Source organism: Oreochromis niloticus, linkage group LG1 (genome assembly GCF_001858045.2).
Source record: "Oreochromis niloticus isolate F11D_XX linkage group LG1, O_niloticus_UMD_NMBU, whole genome shotgun sequence".
Lineage (NCBI taxonomy): Eukaryota > Metazoa > Chordata > Actinopteri > Cichliformes > Cichlidae > Oreochromis > Oreochromis niloticus.
In genome coordinates this window covers 22074698-22091472 of record NC_031965.2, presented here as the reverse complement: position 1 = coordinate 22091472, position 16775 = coordinate 22074698, and the positions used below count along the sequence as shown (strand labels likewise).

At 39.2% G+C, this 16775-nt stretch overlaps 2 protein-coding genes across 2 annotated transcripts in view; one reads left to right on the top strand and one right to left on the bottom strand.

Annotated features, from left to right (window-relative positions):
• Window positions 1–115: 115 nt before the first annotated feature.
• Window positions 116–10886, top strand: lipca (lipase, hepatic a). Its single transcript, XM_003442268.5, has 9 exons — window positions 116–406; window positions 2501–2685; window positions 4566–4745; window positions 4865–4982; window positions 5084–5317; window positions 6827–7069; window positions 8165–8279; window positions 8683–8901; window positions 10605–10886. Exons 1-9 carry the CDS (start codon window positions 325–327, stop codon window positions 10717–10719), a joined length of 1491 nt encoding a protein of 496 aa, XP_003442316.1. The 5' UTR covers window positions 116–324; the 3' UTR covers window positions 10720–10886.
• Window positions 10887–11459: 573 nt separating this feature from the next.
• adam10a (ADAM metallopeptidase domain 10a) overlaps window positions 11460–16775 on the bottom strand; it is a 30416-nt gene continuing 25100 nt past the window's right edge. Inside the window, exons 12-16 of the mRNA XM_003442352.5 lie at window positions 16469–16652; window positions 16272–16383; window positions 15907–16127; window positions 15649–15775; window positions 11460–14021 (exon numbers count right to left, since the gene is read on the bottom strand). Of these exons, the coding sequence (XP_003442400.1) occupies window positions 13858–14021; window positions 15649–15775; window positions 15907–16127; window positions 16272–16383; window positions 16469–16652 (808 nt within the window). The 3' untranslated portion in view covers window positions 11460–13857. The remainder of the gene's footprint in view (window positions 14022–15648; window positions 15776–15906; window positions 16128–16271; window positions 16384–16468; window positions 16653–16775) is intronic.

The following is a 16775-nucleotide window of genomic DNA, read 5'->3' as shown; positions in this document are numbered from 1 at the left end:
TATTAGTCACTCCCAGCACATCGTACCACATCCCCTGCCTATCATACCTCTGCTCTTTCACAATGTGCTCAATGTACACCATCCAGCCCCCAGCCAATCAGGATAAGAATAAATCCCCCTTATCCATGAACCATTGCTCCTGGTGTCCCCTCTCTTTCTCTTTAGAGTAGGGTAAAATGATCTGATTTCAATCCTCAGGACAGAAATGAGGCTTCCTTAAAAACAGCTCCTACATCTGCAGACAAAAGGCTCTCACCTTTAAAATCCACAGCACGCGCTGAAGATTTTCTAAGCGTGGCCAAAAGGACCTACCAAGCTGACGGCATGTTTGTGGTCAAAGTCTTGTGGTGTTTACTTTTAATCTATCACCTCAGTGAGGGAAAGAAAATCAAAGGGATCAGAGCAGGTAAGTGAAATATCATGCCTTGCCTTCGCTTCTGTGATTTATGCACAGATTGATAGATGCTATCAAAAACTTTAACAAGCACTAAATTTAACTATAGTTCATGCTGTGAATTCATGCTGAGTAAAGTGTTTGCAATGAGACTCACACAGAAATTAGCCAATGTGTACTCTGCAGAAGTATACACATTATTTCCCAAAGTATCTCTTTCTAAAGACAATCTTTAAAACAATCTTTACTGTTTATTTAGCCTCACAGTAGATAGTTATAAAGATTTGGCTACACAGAGTAGTATTTGCCTAACAAGCAAAAGATCCCCGATTTGGTCCCAGGAGGAGACACAAATGGATCGCAGAGGGGGCCGACATAGAAACACAGATAAATTAAACATGTGGAGCTACCTGTCATGGCTACCCTGTGTAAATCAGGAGGCAGCTGAAAGTAAATTCATGTCTTGTAAAGTGAAATTTTAACCAAGTTTCAGTCCAGCTGCTTCAGGCTGTATGTTTATTTTTACTAGTTCATATGAACAATGACATTTAAAAATTACATTAAGATTCCACAGATGAGCAACAAACAAGAGGAGAAACACGAACAGTGTGTGTGTGTGTGTGTGTGTGTGTGTGTGTGTGTGTGTGTGTTTTCCTGGCATGACTTGGTTCCCCTTGTTCCCTTACAGTGAAGAGTCACTTCAAATCGGTATAAAGCCGTTCTAAGCTTTCACTTTTATCCTGTGATAAAACATGTTTTCATGTAATCGGTCCTTTCAAAATTGCCAGTGCCCCCGGTGTCTGGGGGAAAAACAGGTCACCAAATGATCTGATGAATATAAAAATGTGAATCATGTTTTTTTAACACCTATGGGAGATTTTGGACAAAGGTGTTAGCCTTTTCTCCACCATGTGGATATCTGGGTTCATCCAGATAGAGGCTTAAAAACTGAAAAAGCTGTCAGATCTTGTTAAGTTGAGCTTCTTGTTTTGAACTTTTAGATCCTTTTTTAAATAAAATATTTAACATCTTAAAACCCAGCCTTTTTTCTACAAAATCTCAACTATTTAAAAGCTAAAAGGATGCGTTCACACCTTATTGATGATTGTTATAATTTTTTGAAAAGTCCTACAACGAAATCATTGAAACGTGCACAAAAAGGAAAAGTTAGTGGAGATTTTAACTCGGATCAGATTTCCTTGTAGTATTGTGGGGTGTTTACCTCACAATACAAAGCTACTTGAGGTAACTGTTGTTGTGATTTGGCGCTATATAAATAAAACGTAATAAATCATATTCCTTAGGGTTTGCCATTATTTTCTCCATCTCAATCTTCAGTGCCGGTGTTTTTACTGCGTCTTTAAATGTGGGCTTATGACAGACTTCATGGCCCATTTAGAAATATGTTTTTTTAAATTATGCGCTGTGATAGATACCATGACTGATTTGCAAAGTAAACACAGTTCTTGTACAAATTTCTGGGTTAGGGTTTGTTTGTGTTCTGTTACTAATGAGTCAGACTGTTTTAACTGTTCGTGTCGATAAACAGTCACTGAAGAGACACACCAAAGCAAATGATGATAAATGATGGCTGGATGTTCTTTTACTTTCGTTGCTAAGACGATTTGGGCTTCACATCAGGAACCAGAACTTGCATGAAGGCAGCTGCATCGCTGGGTGTTTACAGGCGCCTTGGTTTTTGGCATTATTGGCTGTGGTTTTAAACATGTTGAGGGAGGAGGAGTTTACGTAACAAATGATAGAAGAGTCTGGCAGAGATTCATCCGATGAGACTTGTTGTGAAGTGATGTCTGTGAGCAGATGCCAGCGAGGTCTGTATGACCTGGACTCACAGCAAAGGGCTTCTGATTGGGCGTTAGTCAGTCTACAGTCCAATGGAACCTCAGCAGGAACTGACTGTCCTGATTTCTCCACGTTTACTCATTCAAATACTTGCATTAATGCATCAAAACCCACTCAGTGTTCTCAAATTGACAAATTTCCATTCATTATTTGTAATTATTCTGTAAGCATAACCATTGTTTCAATGTGTTCTGTAAAGTATTCGTTTCTAACAGACAATCCATCCATTATTTGATTTCTGAGGTGGAGTGGAGACAGAGCAGAGGGGTGTCCTGAGGGAGAAAGAGCCTCATGTCAGCAGTTCAATCTTTAGGCTGTTTTTAGGAGGTGAGGACACCTGCACGCTGGACCCTCTGCAGCTGCACACTCTCACCTCCTGTGGCTTCAACAGCAGTAATCCCCTCATCATCATCACTCATGGGTGGTCGGTAAGGTCAACTCCCTTTTCTCTCTTTACGCTTCGCTGACTTAAGCCACTGGATACTAAACATGGATCTTGACTACAGGGAGGGAAACGTCTTCAAAAGGCTGAAACATGTTGAAAAAACACACCATGAGGTAGACATGTGGATCTGCACTGAAATGTAATTAAATTTTGGATCAAATCATGTCAGCCACAATAGCAGTTAGTTCCCAGACCACACCCGTCACAACTCAAGATTACTAAAGCTTCAGTGGAGATTTATACGTACATTATCCATCATTCAACCTTTTTGCTTATCTAGTTCAGAGTTGTTGGGGAGGGGGGGCTATCCCAGTGGTCAAAGGGCGAGAGGAGGGGTACATCTTGAATAGGTCGCCAGCCTCTTGCAGGGCTAACACAGAGAAACGTACATTAAAAAGTAGAAGGGGTGGGGTGCTAGTGCCATGACTCTCTTGACCCCACTGAACTTTGAGTGCCCTTTTCTCTTTGGAGTATGGGACATTTTGATCTCAGTTACACAACTATAAAGCTGTCTCTATCACAGTGAAAATATTTGTCCACAAACAGACGTAAGAACACCTGTCAAAATACATAAAACCTCCTTGCGGTAATTCCCATTCACAAGGTAAAAACAATCTGTATCATATTTATCTGTCAGCGAGATTTCAACACCAAGCTGAAGTACATGAATGTTGCAGGAGAGGTGGAGGATGGGCAGATAAAAGGAAGCTGTTTCATTTTGGTGCACATCCAGGTCACCTATTCTAAAACTGCAAAACAGGAAGCAGGCCTTGGCTGAGGATGCACTCTCTTAGTCGCCCTGTAGTTTGTTATGCCTCCCCGCATGAGGTAGCCTGATTTTATAGAAACCATATAGTGTATATTTCACAGTCATGTCTGCAGAGTATGTTATAAAAGCAAAATTTCAAGTTTGTTTTTCAATTTAAAGATTTTTTTTTCGGAAAATAACCTAAAATTTTGACTTATGGATGGCAAAAAAATTGTTTTTTTCAGTGGCAGAAACAGACTTGCATAGTCTGAGAATAGGGTCCAGATGCCAGGCAATCAGTCTGACAAAGGAAGGACAGGAGACTATAGACACTGAGGATTAGCTGGAAATTAGAGATGCATGGGGAACAAGACACAGGTGAACGTAATCAACACAGGTGACAACGATAAAACACTGATACGCAAAATCACAAGTGATTATACAAATGAAAACAGACACAGAAAATGAACAACAATCACCTTTACTGAAACAAGGAGACAGTGAAACATGAAAAACAAATATGGAACATGAATGAACTCATTCAATGGGGCAACATTTTAAAGACACAGGAAAAACAAAGAAAAATTAAGCTTCAGACTAAAGACAGCTGGAACTGGAGAAGCATAAGAGACAGTGAAGGATGACACGTGAAGACATGAGGACATGAACGAGACAGAGGGGACACAGACTGGGGAATACTGGCGAAGAATAACAAACGGAAGCAAAACACAAAACAAAACTCACTAATTTCACAAGAACTACAAATCACTAAAAAAGAAACTTGTGACAAGTGCATAAAAATAAGAACCAGAATTCAAAAATACCATGAGAATTAAGACTCCATAAAAACCAACAAACACCAGCTCAACAAATGAGAACCAAACCGAAACCCCAATCCCATATACTAAGAATTCAAAAAGAAAACTAAGAAAGAAAAAAACCCTCCATAAACACAAAGACTATGCCAATATATTAAGTAACAGAGTCACTGCACTTTCTCTCATTTTTGCTGAAATGAACTGTTACTATGCACAGGATTGTACTGTGCACAGCACATATTAACACTTTAAAAGTAAGAAGCTGTTTTTTTAACGCTCAGTTTTGCTGTTGTGAAGGTGGATGGCATGATGGAGAGCTGGGTGATGAGGTTAGCCACGGCTGTGAGGACAAACCTGATAGATGCAAATGTGGTGCTTACAGACTGGCTGTCGCTGGCTCAGCAGCACTATCCAGTCGCAGTACAGAGAACCCGCACTGTTGGAAAAGACATAGCTCACCTGCTGCAGACGCTTCAGGTGAGAATAAACTTCTCCACTGATCTTTATGATGTCAGTGGACTGAAAGGTGATACATTTTTATACCATAGTCACATCTATACATTTCAGCAATCATGCATGCCTTTAATCACCTACAGGAGCACTACAAGTACCCACTTAGAAATGCTCATTTGATTGGCTACAGCCTCGGCGCTCACATCTCTGGATTTGCTGGGAGCTTTCTGACAGGTCAGGAGAAGATTGGAAGAATTACTGGTGAGGTTTTAAGTCCTTTCATAGCTAAATTTAACAAATAGCAATTTATTCATTTAATATTCTAAAACCACCTGACGCTTGTCTGTATCATGTCTGTTCAGGGCTTGATCCAGCTGGTCCGCTGTTTGAAGGCATGTCTACCACGGACAGACTGTCTCCTGATGATGCTGAATTTGTGGATGCCATCCACACTTTCACCCACGAGCGTATGGGCCTCAGTGTGGGAATTAAGCAAGCTGTGGCCCATTATGACTTTTACCCGAATGGAGGAGATTTCCAACCAGGGTGTGACCTGCAAAACATTTACGAGCACATATCCCAGTACGGGATCCTTGGTAAGATAAATACGTAACAGCACATTAAAAATTGTGACCACCAGAAGTAGCCATGTTTTTTTTATAGTATAGTATTTCTGGGCAGCATGAAATCAGCAGCTCTGTGATGCCTCTTAGAGGCTGCATAGTTTTACATGGTCTGTAAGTGTGGGATAGAACTACAGAACATCCTGCTGTCTGTTTGCCACTGAAGACTGGCAACAAGCTGCCTGCTCTGATGAGTCTCAATTTCTGCTCTGACATTCAGATGATAAACAGCATGGATCGATCCTGCCTCGAATTCACGGTTCAAACTGCTGCTTTTGGTGAAATGTTTCCAGCCCCTTGTTGAATCTGTTCTACAAAGAATTAAAGCAGCTCTGAATGGGGCACCCAACCATCGGCGTAACTTTGTGCTGAACATTGGGGGGGTCAAGATCTCTGTCTAAATAAATAAATAAATCTGGGTAAATTCCCAGATGATTAAACATGCAACTATTTTGCTGGTAATAACTGAAATGAGCAAAGAAAATCAACAGCCTATTTATGCAAGATAATTCATAATTTTATTGGGGGGGGGGGTTATATTGGCTGGGTCTGATTATTGGGGGGGGGGGGGGGGGGTCATAACCCCCTAACCCCCCTGGAAATTACGCCCCTGCACCCAACCCTAGCCAGATGTATCTAATGAAGTGGCCACTTTAAACATTGTAATGAAACTTAAATATTCTAAACTTTTTAATGAACAAACAGTCTTTTACAAATCCAGACCATATTTATGGATATTTATCAAGAATACCAAAGCTATTACATTTGTTTATTTATTTAATGTCTGCATTGAGTCTGTGTAAAGTAGGCATCCATTCCCTGCCTGAAAAGGCATTCAGGTTTCTGGTTCTTCTGGTTTAAATCCAAACTCCGATCAGAGCAGCATGGCCTTCTGCTTAAAGGCTTTCTGGTTTCCTTCTTTGCACGCTCTATCATAACATTTTTTTTCTTAATTGGCCTTGCCACCTCAGAACACTGGTTTAGAAGCCACGTCTAGGATGCCGATTCCTCTTCTGCTTGTTGACAGTTTCTTCTTCTGTGTTTAGGCAGATGTATTTAATTTCATGCAGTCTAACAGAAGTGGCTGTGGGATTTATGCTGCCTCTCAATCCTAAACACATCCTCACAATATGACAGCGAGAACCACATTAAAGCATCTGTCATCCTCAGGAGTTAATTAGCAACATGTGCCGTGCTTTTTCTCTCTCCATCCGTCTGAGCTGAGCTGCCTCCAGGCTACAAGCTGCTGCTCAGAGAAACGGCCTTCAGAGCAGAGCCGTGTCAGACATAATGAGTCACTTATAGGAGATGTGACAGAAGCAAGAGCTGATAGATGCCACGATTTGGTGATAATGAACTCGATCCACAAATAATGGTCAGGCTTCGTGATTTAGCTGCTCCACAATCCGTTGAAAGTCAGATCAAAGTTGTTTTGAAGAAGCAGGTTTAAAATTTTCACCACATTTTTATTTCTTCTTTTAGGCTTTGGGCAAACAGTGAAATGTGCCCATGAGCGCTCCGTCCATCTCTTCATTGACTCTCTGCTCAATAAAGACAAGCAGAGCATGGCCTACAGGTGCAGCGACAACAGCGCCTTTGACAAGGGCGTCTGTCTGGACTGCCGGAAGAATCGCTGCAACACGCTCGGCTATGATATCAAGAAAGTCCGCACGGGCACCAGCAAGAGGCTCTACCTGAAAACACGGTCTCGGATGCCTTACAAACGTATGGTTTGTCATTTTGACCTAACAGGCGGGTAAAAGTCATAATGGGCCAACAGGATACACTTATATCTCCCATTAAATACTCCCATTACAGACACTGACAGACTTTATATATATAAATAGCTTTTGCGCGTGTTATTAAGGCAAAATAAATCTGTTTGACGGCAAGATTACACAAAAATAAAGAGGCCAAATTTTATTTAAGTTAAAGTGGAGTGGCAGTAGATTTGAAGGGATTCGGTGCATCTGTCATCATGGTATAAAATCTCATCCCAAGAAGATTTCTAGTTGCTATTTGTTATTCAAATAAACCTATGACAAGACCAAGACTTTTTACAGCTTAATTTTTTTTTTGAGAATCCATTAAAATGTCAGAGAACAGGTGAAATTTTGTGCTATTTTCATAAACACAGACACTGAGTCCATCCTATATATGGTAAATATTTTAGCTTCTTTTCAAAATTACAAACCACAGTAATTTTATTTGTAATTTAGATCTTTAGTAGGAAAGGATGGCTTTTAGATTGGTGCCATCAACTGGGTTGGAAACCACAATGTTTTGGTCTTTTAGTGGAATTGGCAGACATGAAAACATAAATATCAGACATGGTGTTATCCTTTATTGTAGCTATGTGTAGGATTTTGAAACTTTGCACTTTGATGGCCTCATTTTCCCGGTTTTCTGTCTTGATTGAACTCCATTAGCTCCATAAGCCTAAGATAAACAAATTAGATTTTAGTAGTTAAAAGTGAAAGATCCGGGCCACTTTGGCTTCATAAAAAAATTTTCTTTGTCTAAATCAAGAAATTACAGACCAGTTTTTACCAATTTTTCACACTACAGAATACAAACTTACATCTAAATCTGTTTAGACAGTCCAGATCCACCAGTAAATGAATCCAGTCTTTTATTTGACTGGTAGGAAAACAAAATCAGCCATTATCTACACAAAATCTGTTCCTTTTTCAATGTTTTATTATCCTATATGTTAGACTGATAAAATATAAAGCTAACAAGAAAAACTGAAAACTGAGTCGGGGGGTTTCTCTGTAACCGTGTCCTCTTCTTCTTCTGTTTCTGGCTGTCACCCTTCAGTGTATCATTACCAGTTCAGGATCCAGTTCGTCAATCAGACGGAGAAGGTTGAGCCCTCTCTTACGATCTCCCTCACAGGAACAAAAGAAGAGAGTGGAGCTGTGGACATCACCTTGTGAGTACTGTACCACCACCACCACCCCCCACCCCCCATCGGGCTTAAATCAGAACACATATGAGCACTCTTTGACACATGCAATATGCAGCTGGGCTCTCAGCTCTACAAAGCAAGTTAAGGAGAGCAGCTGACACACATGGAAACAACTGAAGCCTTTGCATGAAAGAGAACTATAAATGGGGATGATGGGATGAATAATTTAAACAAGACATTATTCCCTGACAACTGTGTTATCCTTCATATTCTGTGTATCAAAGCGTCTCAGGCTAAACAGTGCTAGCAGAGGAAATCTCATCTGCTGTCCCGCTCTAGTCTGAGCCGCCACAACAGCCTTTTGCAGGGTGATTAACTCTCGTCTAACTTTGTCTCTCTCGATTTCTGTTTTAAAAATCTCCACCAGCAATGAAAAGATTTCAGGTAACAAAACCTTCACCTTCCTGATCACCCTGGACAGAGACTTGGGGGAACTGATGTTGCTCAATATGCGCTGGGAGGCATCTCCTCTGTGGGAAAATGTGTGGGACAAGGTGCAGACCATCATTCCTTGGAGAACTTGGGAGAGAAAAAGACTCCTGAATGTGGGCAAAGTCAGCGTCAAAGCAGGCGAAACACAGAAGAGGTACACATGTTTCTTACGAGCTGGATGCAAAGATAAATTCCAGATTTCACAAGTACAACATGTTTGGTCACAGCTCAACCCTTCAAAGCCTAAACTGTGAAATAATTGCCAGAATTTGCCATATTTATGTGTATCAAATATGATACACTTGGCATTTGGGCAGGGATCTCAAACTCCTTTTACATGGAGGGCCTCATACAACCTACTTTCATCTTAAATGGGCTAAACGAGTGAAACTGCACTGTTAAAAATGTCTAACTGCACATTTAATCTGTGACATATCTTAATTTTTTTTTTTTTTTAAGTGCAGTTTCAACAGCACTTGTCAGTTTTTCTACATGACACATGACAGTCAGCTCACTGCCCTGACTGTCCCACATTTATAAAACTGAAAGTTTTTCTTGATTGCTGAGAATTTTCTTGTTTTAACCAAAGTTTCTTTAGTAGACAGTAAAAAAACAGGAATTGTTCTGTCTTTAATTGTTTATCTATTACTTAACTACTTTGTTGTAGAATGAATGGGGGAAGTCATTATCAACAAGCTGTAAAACTTATAAATATATAACATTTATACCCTCCTTCATATTTTCTAAAGAAATCCAGCAGGCCGATTTGGAGTCTTAGCTGTGCCAATTCTGCCCCCCCAGCCTCATGTTTGACACCCCTACACTAAGGGCTTAAATAATGGAGAGTACAAATAATTATACAGCTTTTCATCTATCTATCTATCTATCTATCTATCTATCTATCGATCTAAAGCCGTGACAAAAACTAAAAAGAACATTAACTGTACTTTTAAAGGTGAAATGTTTTTTAGTGATTGTTTTTTAGCATGCAACAAGCCCTTCTCTGAAAGAGACATCTGAATGGCTCTATCTGAATATATGTGTCATTCAGCATTAATGGGGCCTTCATGGATTAACACGTTGCAGCTGTGGCTCAGGAGGTAGAGCAGGTTGTCTACTAATTGGAAGGTCAGTGGTTTTAGTCTGCGTGTCAGTGTTTCCCTGGGCAAGATACTGAGCCCCGAGCTGCATCTATGTGTTAGGTTAAATCGCTATAAAAGCAATTAGGCATATAAAATGGTGATTAAGGCTTGTGGCTAGAAAGTACTTTGAGTGCTCAAATAGAGTAAGAGAGTGCAATGTAAGTACCAGTCCTTTTACTGTTGCATCTATTGGAGGACACAGTGTCCATGATTTCCAAAATATGTTCCCATTCCCACTCTGTACACATTCAAATGAGCTTTGACCCAGAGAAAGCTGCCGTGTTTTGAATGGTGTTTATATGTTTTTTTTCTCTTTGCATTGTAAAGTTTTAACTTGCGTTGGGGGCATCACAGACGACCTGCGTTCTGTTGACCCTGCAGTTTTTCGCATCACATGTGATATATAATAAAGTCAAGTACAGGTGTCTTAAGTTGTACAGTAGTGCTAAGACGAGTAATATTACTGATACTGAATTATATTAATTCAGTTCAGTTTTAATGAAATGGTGCCAAATCACAGCAACAGTTGGCTCAAGGTGCTTCATATTGTAAGATAAAGATGCTAAAACGATACAAAGAAACACTTGAGACCATTACAGACTGCTGATGCCATCTAGTGGGTTGTTTCCCATACACAGACTGGTTAATCTTTACTCCTGCACTCGCTCTTTCTGTTTAATCGCACTGTGTTAACGACATCGTCTCTGTTTTCCAGGACATCTTTCTGTTCCATGACAAACGAGGGACAAATGGAAGCGTCTGAAGACATAGTGTTTGTACGCTGTAAGGAAGAGAGACCAAAAAGGCCCAGAAGAAAGGACAACTTATAGACTTGTGTGGGTCATTCTCTGAAGATATCAGATGAATGGCCCTTGAGAACAACAACTAATGCGATAAAATTCTCCCTCCTTGAAGTTAAGTTGTGTACATTCAGGGAGTAACTCAGAAAACCATAATTGCTGGAAAGAGTGCTGAATAAATATACTCTGTTCTTTTCTGTCATGTCATTAGGTGGGTTTATTTTTTCTACACCTGCACAAAGGTCCATTCGTATCCATCTACGGACTAACACATTTTTCCAGGTCAAAAATGTGCAGATATTTTGGTTGAATGAAAACACAACTGACAGGTTCAATTGTAAGTTAAAGCGCTAAACCCTTTAAAGCCTGAAACAGGAACTAATCTAACTAAATTCTAACTGAAATTGATGTTTATTGAACCCTCTATTGACGCCTGTTTTGGATCTATTATTTTGATTTGCATCATAATTGCTTGAAAAAAAAAAATCAGTCAAAATCTCATGTATCAGATATGATACACTGCAGGCTTAAGAAAGGCAAGTGATTACCAGGCGATGACTGCAGAGGGCAGGCTGTTACAGCGGAAAACTTGAAAGCAGTTGAATCTTCTTCTAAATCAGGCGCGACACTTGAATCCTCTCACTAATCATCACTTTGAACCATTTGTGGGTCGAATAACATAACATCAAATTAAATTGTAAAACTTTTCTTTTTTAAAGTACCAGAAATCCACGGCGCTACCTTTAACACTGGACAAACAGGGAAAACAATTTGGTATATTCAATTTTATTAATGCAGTTCAAGTAATTTGAAAGAAATTATACATTTCCACCTTTGCAAATGTAGTAAAATATTCAAATCAAGCAGGGTGAGAATCAGAAAAAAAAGAAGGGGGGAAAAAAACCCAGACAATTTGAAGGCACAGTATAAAAGACAATGCATTAAGTCAGACAGTAGTAATGAATCTATAACATTATGGATTCTGTTTACATCACTTACATTTCAGTGCAGTTTATCAACATCAACAAACAAAATCCCAGAGTATTAACCCTCAACACCAAGTATCCACATCATACATATATAAAAAAAAGATACGTATGTTTCAGCAAAGCGTCTCTCAAACAGACAAAAGCCTTTTTTTTTAAAAAGAAAAAAAGCCACAGAAAATCTCATTCGCAACAAAAAGCATAACTAGTAGCACCAAAAAGACAAAGAACAGAAGAAAAAGGAGCAAAAGAATTGCATTTCTGCCTGTTCACAAGCTTTGCTGCAGCACACGGACAATTCTTATCGAAACTGGTTTTCCGTGTACCCTCTCAGCAGGACACGCTGGAGGCATTTCTCACTGAGAAGGCCAAATTGTAAAACTCTGTGAAGCTCTGCATAGAATCTGGTCTGTAAGACATCCTGGCATCTTGCACATAAAACAATGTTAAATTGCAGCTGCGCTCAACAGAGCTCATTTGAGAGAGCATCTCTTTTATTCTACTAAACATATGTTATGTAGTCAACAAATCATGTTTGTGTGTTCTGCATCTATTCTGTATCTATTCATCTGAAAAGAACCTAAAATTACACTTACTGAATACTGCTCAAGTTAAGCCAAAGAAAAGTTTCTTTATTTGTGTGCAAAACTGGATTCTTCACGTGCTGGCTGATAGAGTGTCTACAGTCAGGCACTGCTATGCTCTAAGTTGCATCACACAGACCTCGTTTCAGTCTTCAGTAACGATCGCTGACACTTGTACATCAACTTCAGTCACACTGCTCTGAGTAGGCACATATTTAATGTAATCACACAAAACCAAAGGGAGTAACAAAGGTTAACAAAATCCCCAATCAGTAGGAAAAAGAAGGACAGAACAGTAGTGGATGGCTGATGCGTTGTGATTGTTCACTCCGATAAAGATCTGTTAACAGCAGCAACAAAGCAATAATACAATTAGAATCGCTAGATTTCCCAACTCCATGCACAAATAGAAACAATCTCAACTGCATTAAAAAGCATTAAGAGCAAAAAACAAAAAAAACAAAAAACAAACCACATTTAAATCTGGGCAGGTTCCTTACCTGGGTACAAAGGCCTGACTGCATTTGAGTGGTTTTATTTTGTCTTTAACTGCTAATGTGTGATGGACAGATGACAAGAATTAAAAGACACGACAGTCAAACCAGGACTCTTCTCTCCTCTGATCATTTCTGTACACTTGTACTGTGAGTTTGGTTTAACACATTCTGGTTTTTGCTTTCATTTTTCTGAATGTAAAGATCTACATGTAGCACAAAGTGGTTGTTTCACAGTTCAGAGTCAAAGCAACCAGTTAGGTAAAAAGAGTTATTACAGAATACAAGTGTGATACAATCAGTTTAATAAAAGCTATTTTCTCATCATTCGATTCCACCCCAAGTATTTTGTTGTAAACACATCTGCAGACCATATCACAACTACAAATACACAGAACACCAGATGAATCACTGGTCTCATCGAGCTCATTTATCTACATTCTTCCAGTCAAGCAGTCGTCTTTTACACTTGTATTCTGTCGTTTTATTGATCCTGAGAAGATGAATTAAAACCGTGAACGATCTCCATTCAAAGAAAAATAAATTCATGCGAAACAAAAGACAAAACTACCTAAACATTTATACAGTTGCACACAGAAGGAACAGAAGTATGCCTTACAAACAAAAACAAAAATATATTATATGTATTGGGGGAAAAGGTATCACATTGGCAAAAGAAAAACAGGTTCTTTTCAAACAAAAAGTCTCAGATCTGTTTTTGATTGGCAGCAGAAACTCGTGAAAAAACTAATAAATTTGCTTCTCTCTCCTCCACAAAAAAGAAAAAAAAAATTCAAAGGTTTAAAAAAAAGAAAAGAAACAAGATTAAGACTAAATAACGGAGATCAGTGAATTTCTCCCCCGTTCATCCTTGGAAAAATGTATTTCCTATAAAAGCTAAGTGAACCACTGCTAGTCTTGCTCTTAGAGCAGAGGTGAGTGAGTTTGTTAGACCCCAAAATACATCAGGTTTTGTCCAGTAAAAATGTTTCAGTTGCAAGTTCTCAGAATTCTGCAATAAGTGGTAAAGGTAACTCTTTGGAGTAAGGTGCTCCGATTGTAGGCACGAAGAAGAACCAAGGCAACAAGCGGACTTTTGCCTCATTATCTCAGCAGTCCCATTTGATACTGCTCTCTTTGCTGCTGACGCTGGCCCCGAGCTTGGCGCTGGCCCTGAGCTTGGCGCTGGCCCTGAGCTTGGCGCTGGCCCTGAGCTTGGCGCTGGCCCTGTGATGCTGGGGGCCGCCGTCTCAGGGTATTCAGGGTGTCTACAGGAAATGGACATCTCAATTAACTTAAAGAAATACAGTGAATGCTGCAAATTAATGCTACTACCATTTATATTGTTAGAAATGCCCACAGTAAAATTACTGTACTGACTATTACATGATAAGGTAATCATGTTGGACTACAAAATATTTCTTAGCACCTTGCTATTCAGCCATCTCTTTGTCTCTTTAACCTAAATATGCATTCAATTATCCACAGTTGTGGAAGTTTACACACACACACATACACTTGTGTGTATTTATATCCTTGTGGGGACATCTCATTGACATAATGCTCTCCCTAGCCACTTACCCTAACCCTAACCATCAAGAATGAATGCCTAACCCTTACCCTAAACCTAACCATAACCTAATTGTAACCCTGACACTAAAACCACATTTTGAGTCTCAAAAATGCTTTTGTGCCTCGTGGGGACCGGGATTTTGGTCCCCACAAGTAAAGTAAACTTCCAATTTTTGGTCCCCACAAAGATGTTAATACCCACACACACACACACACATACCATGGGCATGAAAGTCCTGATAATTTAGGGATTTTAATGATTTATCTGAACTGTTCATTTTCCAGGGTGGAATAACTGTGCATCATACATTTTTAATTATTTAAAACACAAGAATTAGATGCAAAAGTTTAAATTTGTTTGGGATTTTCTCTAATCCATACAGGGATCCATACATGGGAATATCCCTTAGCAAGTTGCACCTCAACCCGATGCTTTTGGCATAATTCTGACTGGATATCTGACCAGTCTTCTTGGCAAAATTTGTTCAAGCTGCAGCTTGACTAAGGGACATTTAATTAAATGTTGTGGAGGGTGTATATTATTGATCCTACACAGATTGAATCTATTTTAGATTTTTTTCTAAACTCCTTAAAAGTCTCAAATTACCATGACATTCATGGCCATGGCCTACTAAAACATGTAAATATAAACTCAGTTACATGTACTGTTAGTATACTTGCAAAATGTATTATATGAATTATTGAAAAAAATTAAAAAAAAAAATTCAATAATTCATACAATACATTTTTTGTTTAAAAAAATATTTTTTAAAATTATTAAATAAAAAACTCAATGGTTAAAATAAAAAATGTATGAGAAAAAATATACATCCTCTGAGATTAAAGAGAAATCCTTACAAAGAAAAGAAACTAGCGTAATTTTTTTATGCTATAAGGTTTTACAACAAGAGGAAAAAACCTCTGTGGTGGATGACCTAATCAAGTTAAACTGTACTTTGCAATTGGATTCTTAAAAAAGGAAATACTTGAGATTTTAGAAGTCTGAAGATTAATTTGTCACAAATAGGCTATAGTTAGAAGAAAAGAAAACCCTGATTTGAATGAACTGGAAGTCATGGCCCATCTACTCACTAACATGGACATGTGCTATCAGTGGAATCCATGATGTAATGAAATTGACTAAACCTTACAAATAGAACCAGTATGGAGTTTGTCATCCAAAATGAAAGTAAACAAACTTTTTTTAATATCAAATTTCCCTTCTCTCCCTCAGCTCCAAAATTAGTTTTTCTTTAACCACAACAGGCCACAGATGTCATCACAGTTTCATTCTTTTGCAGAGCCCTGGTTTAGATACCGTACCAGACACATGCTTGTGTGGAGGAAGCTTGGGGTTGTTACTGGGTGTGTGGACACTGCAGACCTTGATGAAGCCAACCATTAGCATAATCAGAGCAATACCCATCAACAGCACCGCCCACCAGTAGGCCTGAAGGACACAGAATGTAATAAAGAATATTTAAGCACAGACAAAAATCACTAAAAATATTAGCTATGTGTGTTTTTCACCATGTTGACAAATCTTTCTCACTATATACACTCCCACACTGAGACACTCACCACTATCCAGTCTGCAATACCATTATAGAAATCAGGATTAAAGATGGCTTTCTTTAGCCTTGCAAGAGGCCCGTCGGCATCCACCAGGCGACACTTATTGAACACATCGCAGTATCCCTTGAAGTCATTGCAGGGTGAGCCAGGCTGCAGCGTCACCACTTTCCTATCGAAATACTGGGCCCATCTCTCTGACCTTGTGCTGCTACAGGTGCTGGGATTCGCTGAGGATAGAAAGAAAGTAAGTGACATCTGTATTATCAAGAAATTTTTAATTGTAAAGATGATTAAAAGCAAACATTAAAACCAACAGGCACTTATGCTATACGTCAGATAATTCTAGTTTTAAATGACTATCAGACACTCACTTTTGTCCTGGCAGCACACATGGCACAGGTCAGTTGCCTCATCCTTGTCATCCTCCTTAGCACAGCTACATACCTCCAGTCCGTGCTTTGCACAAACAGAACCAGTACAGGCCTATTGCAAAAAACAAAACCTTTAACTTATGATACAAACTCACAAAGCGGGAAAACAAGACATGAAGCCGATTATATGAGCATACCCCATTGATGCAAACTTGTGTATCTTTATGACAAGAGGTGAAATTCGCCTTTGGCTGTGAGGCAGGACACAGTGCAGTATTTCCACCACACCTGCCCTCATTGGCACACTCAGAATCTGGTCTGCACACCTCACTATTGGTCTTGAAAGTACATTCTGTTGTGCAACATGGGCCTTGGCTGGGACTGCAAAATAAATCCAAAAAAAAACCAAAAAACCATGCAACCAAAAGTCAAACAAATGCTGTCCTGTTCACAGCTGTGTTCTGTGCTCACTAATACCACAATCAACAGTTCATCACAAAATCT

Bases quoted from the DNA above. Each gene is read 5' to 3' on its own strand.
- lipca (XM_003442268.5), top strand. From the start codon at position 325: ATGTTTGTGGTCAAAGTCTTGTGGTGTTTACTTTTAATCTATCACCTC. The intron at 2,686-4,565 runs GTAAGGTCAACT...GCTGTTGTGAAG, and splicing joins TCATCACTCATGGGTGGTCG to GTGGATGGCATGATGGAGAG. The intron at 4,746-4,864 runs GTGAGAATAAAC...AATCACCTACAG, and splicing joins ACCTGCTGCAGACGCTTCAG to GAGCACTACAAGTACCCACT.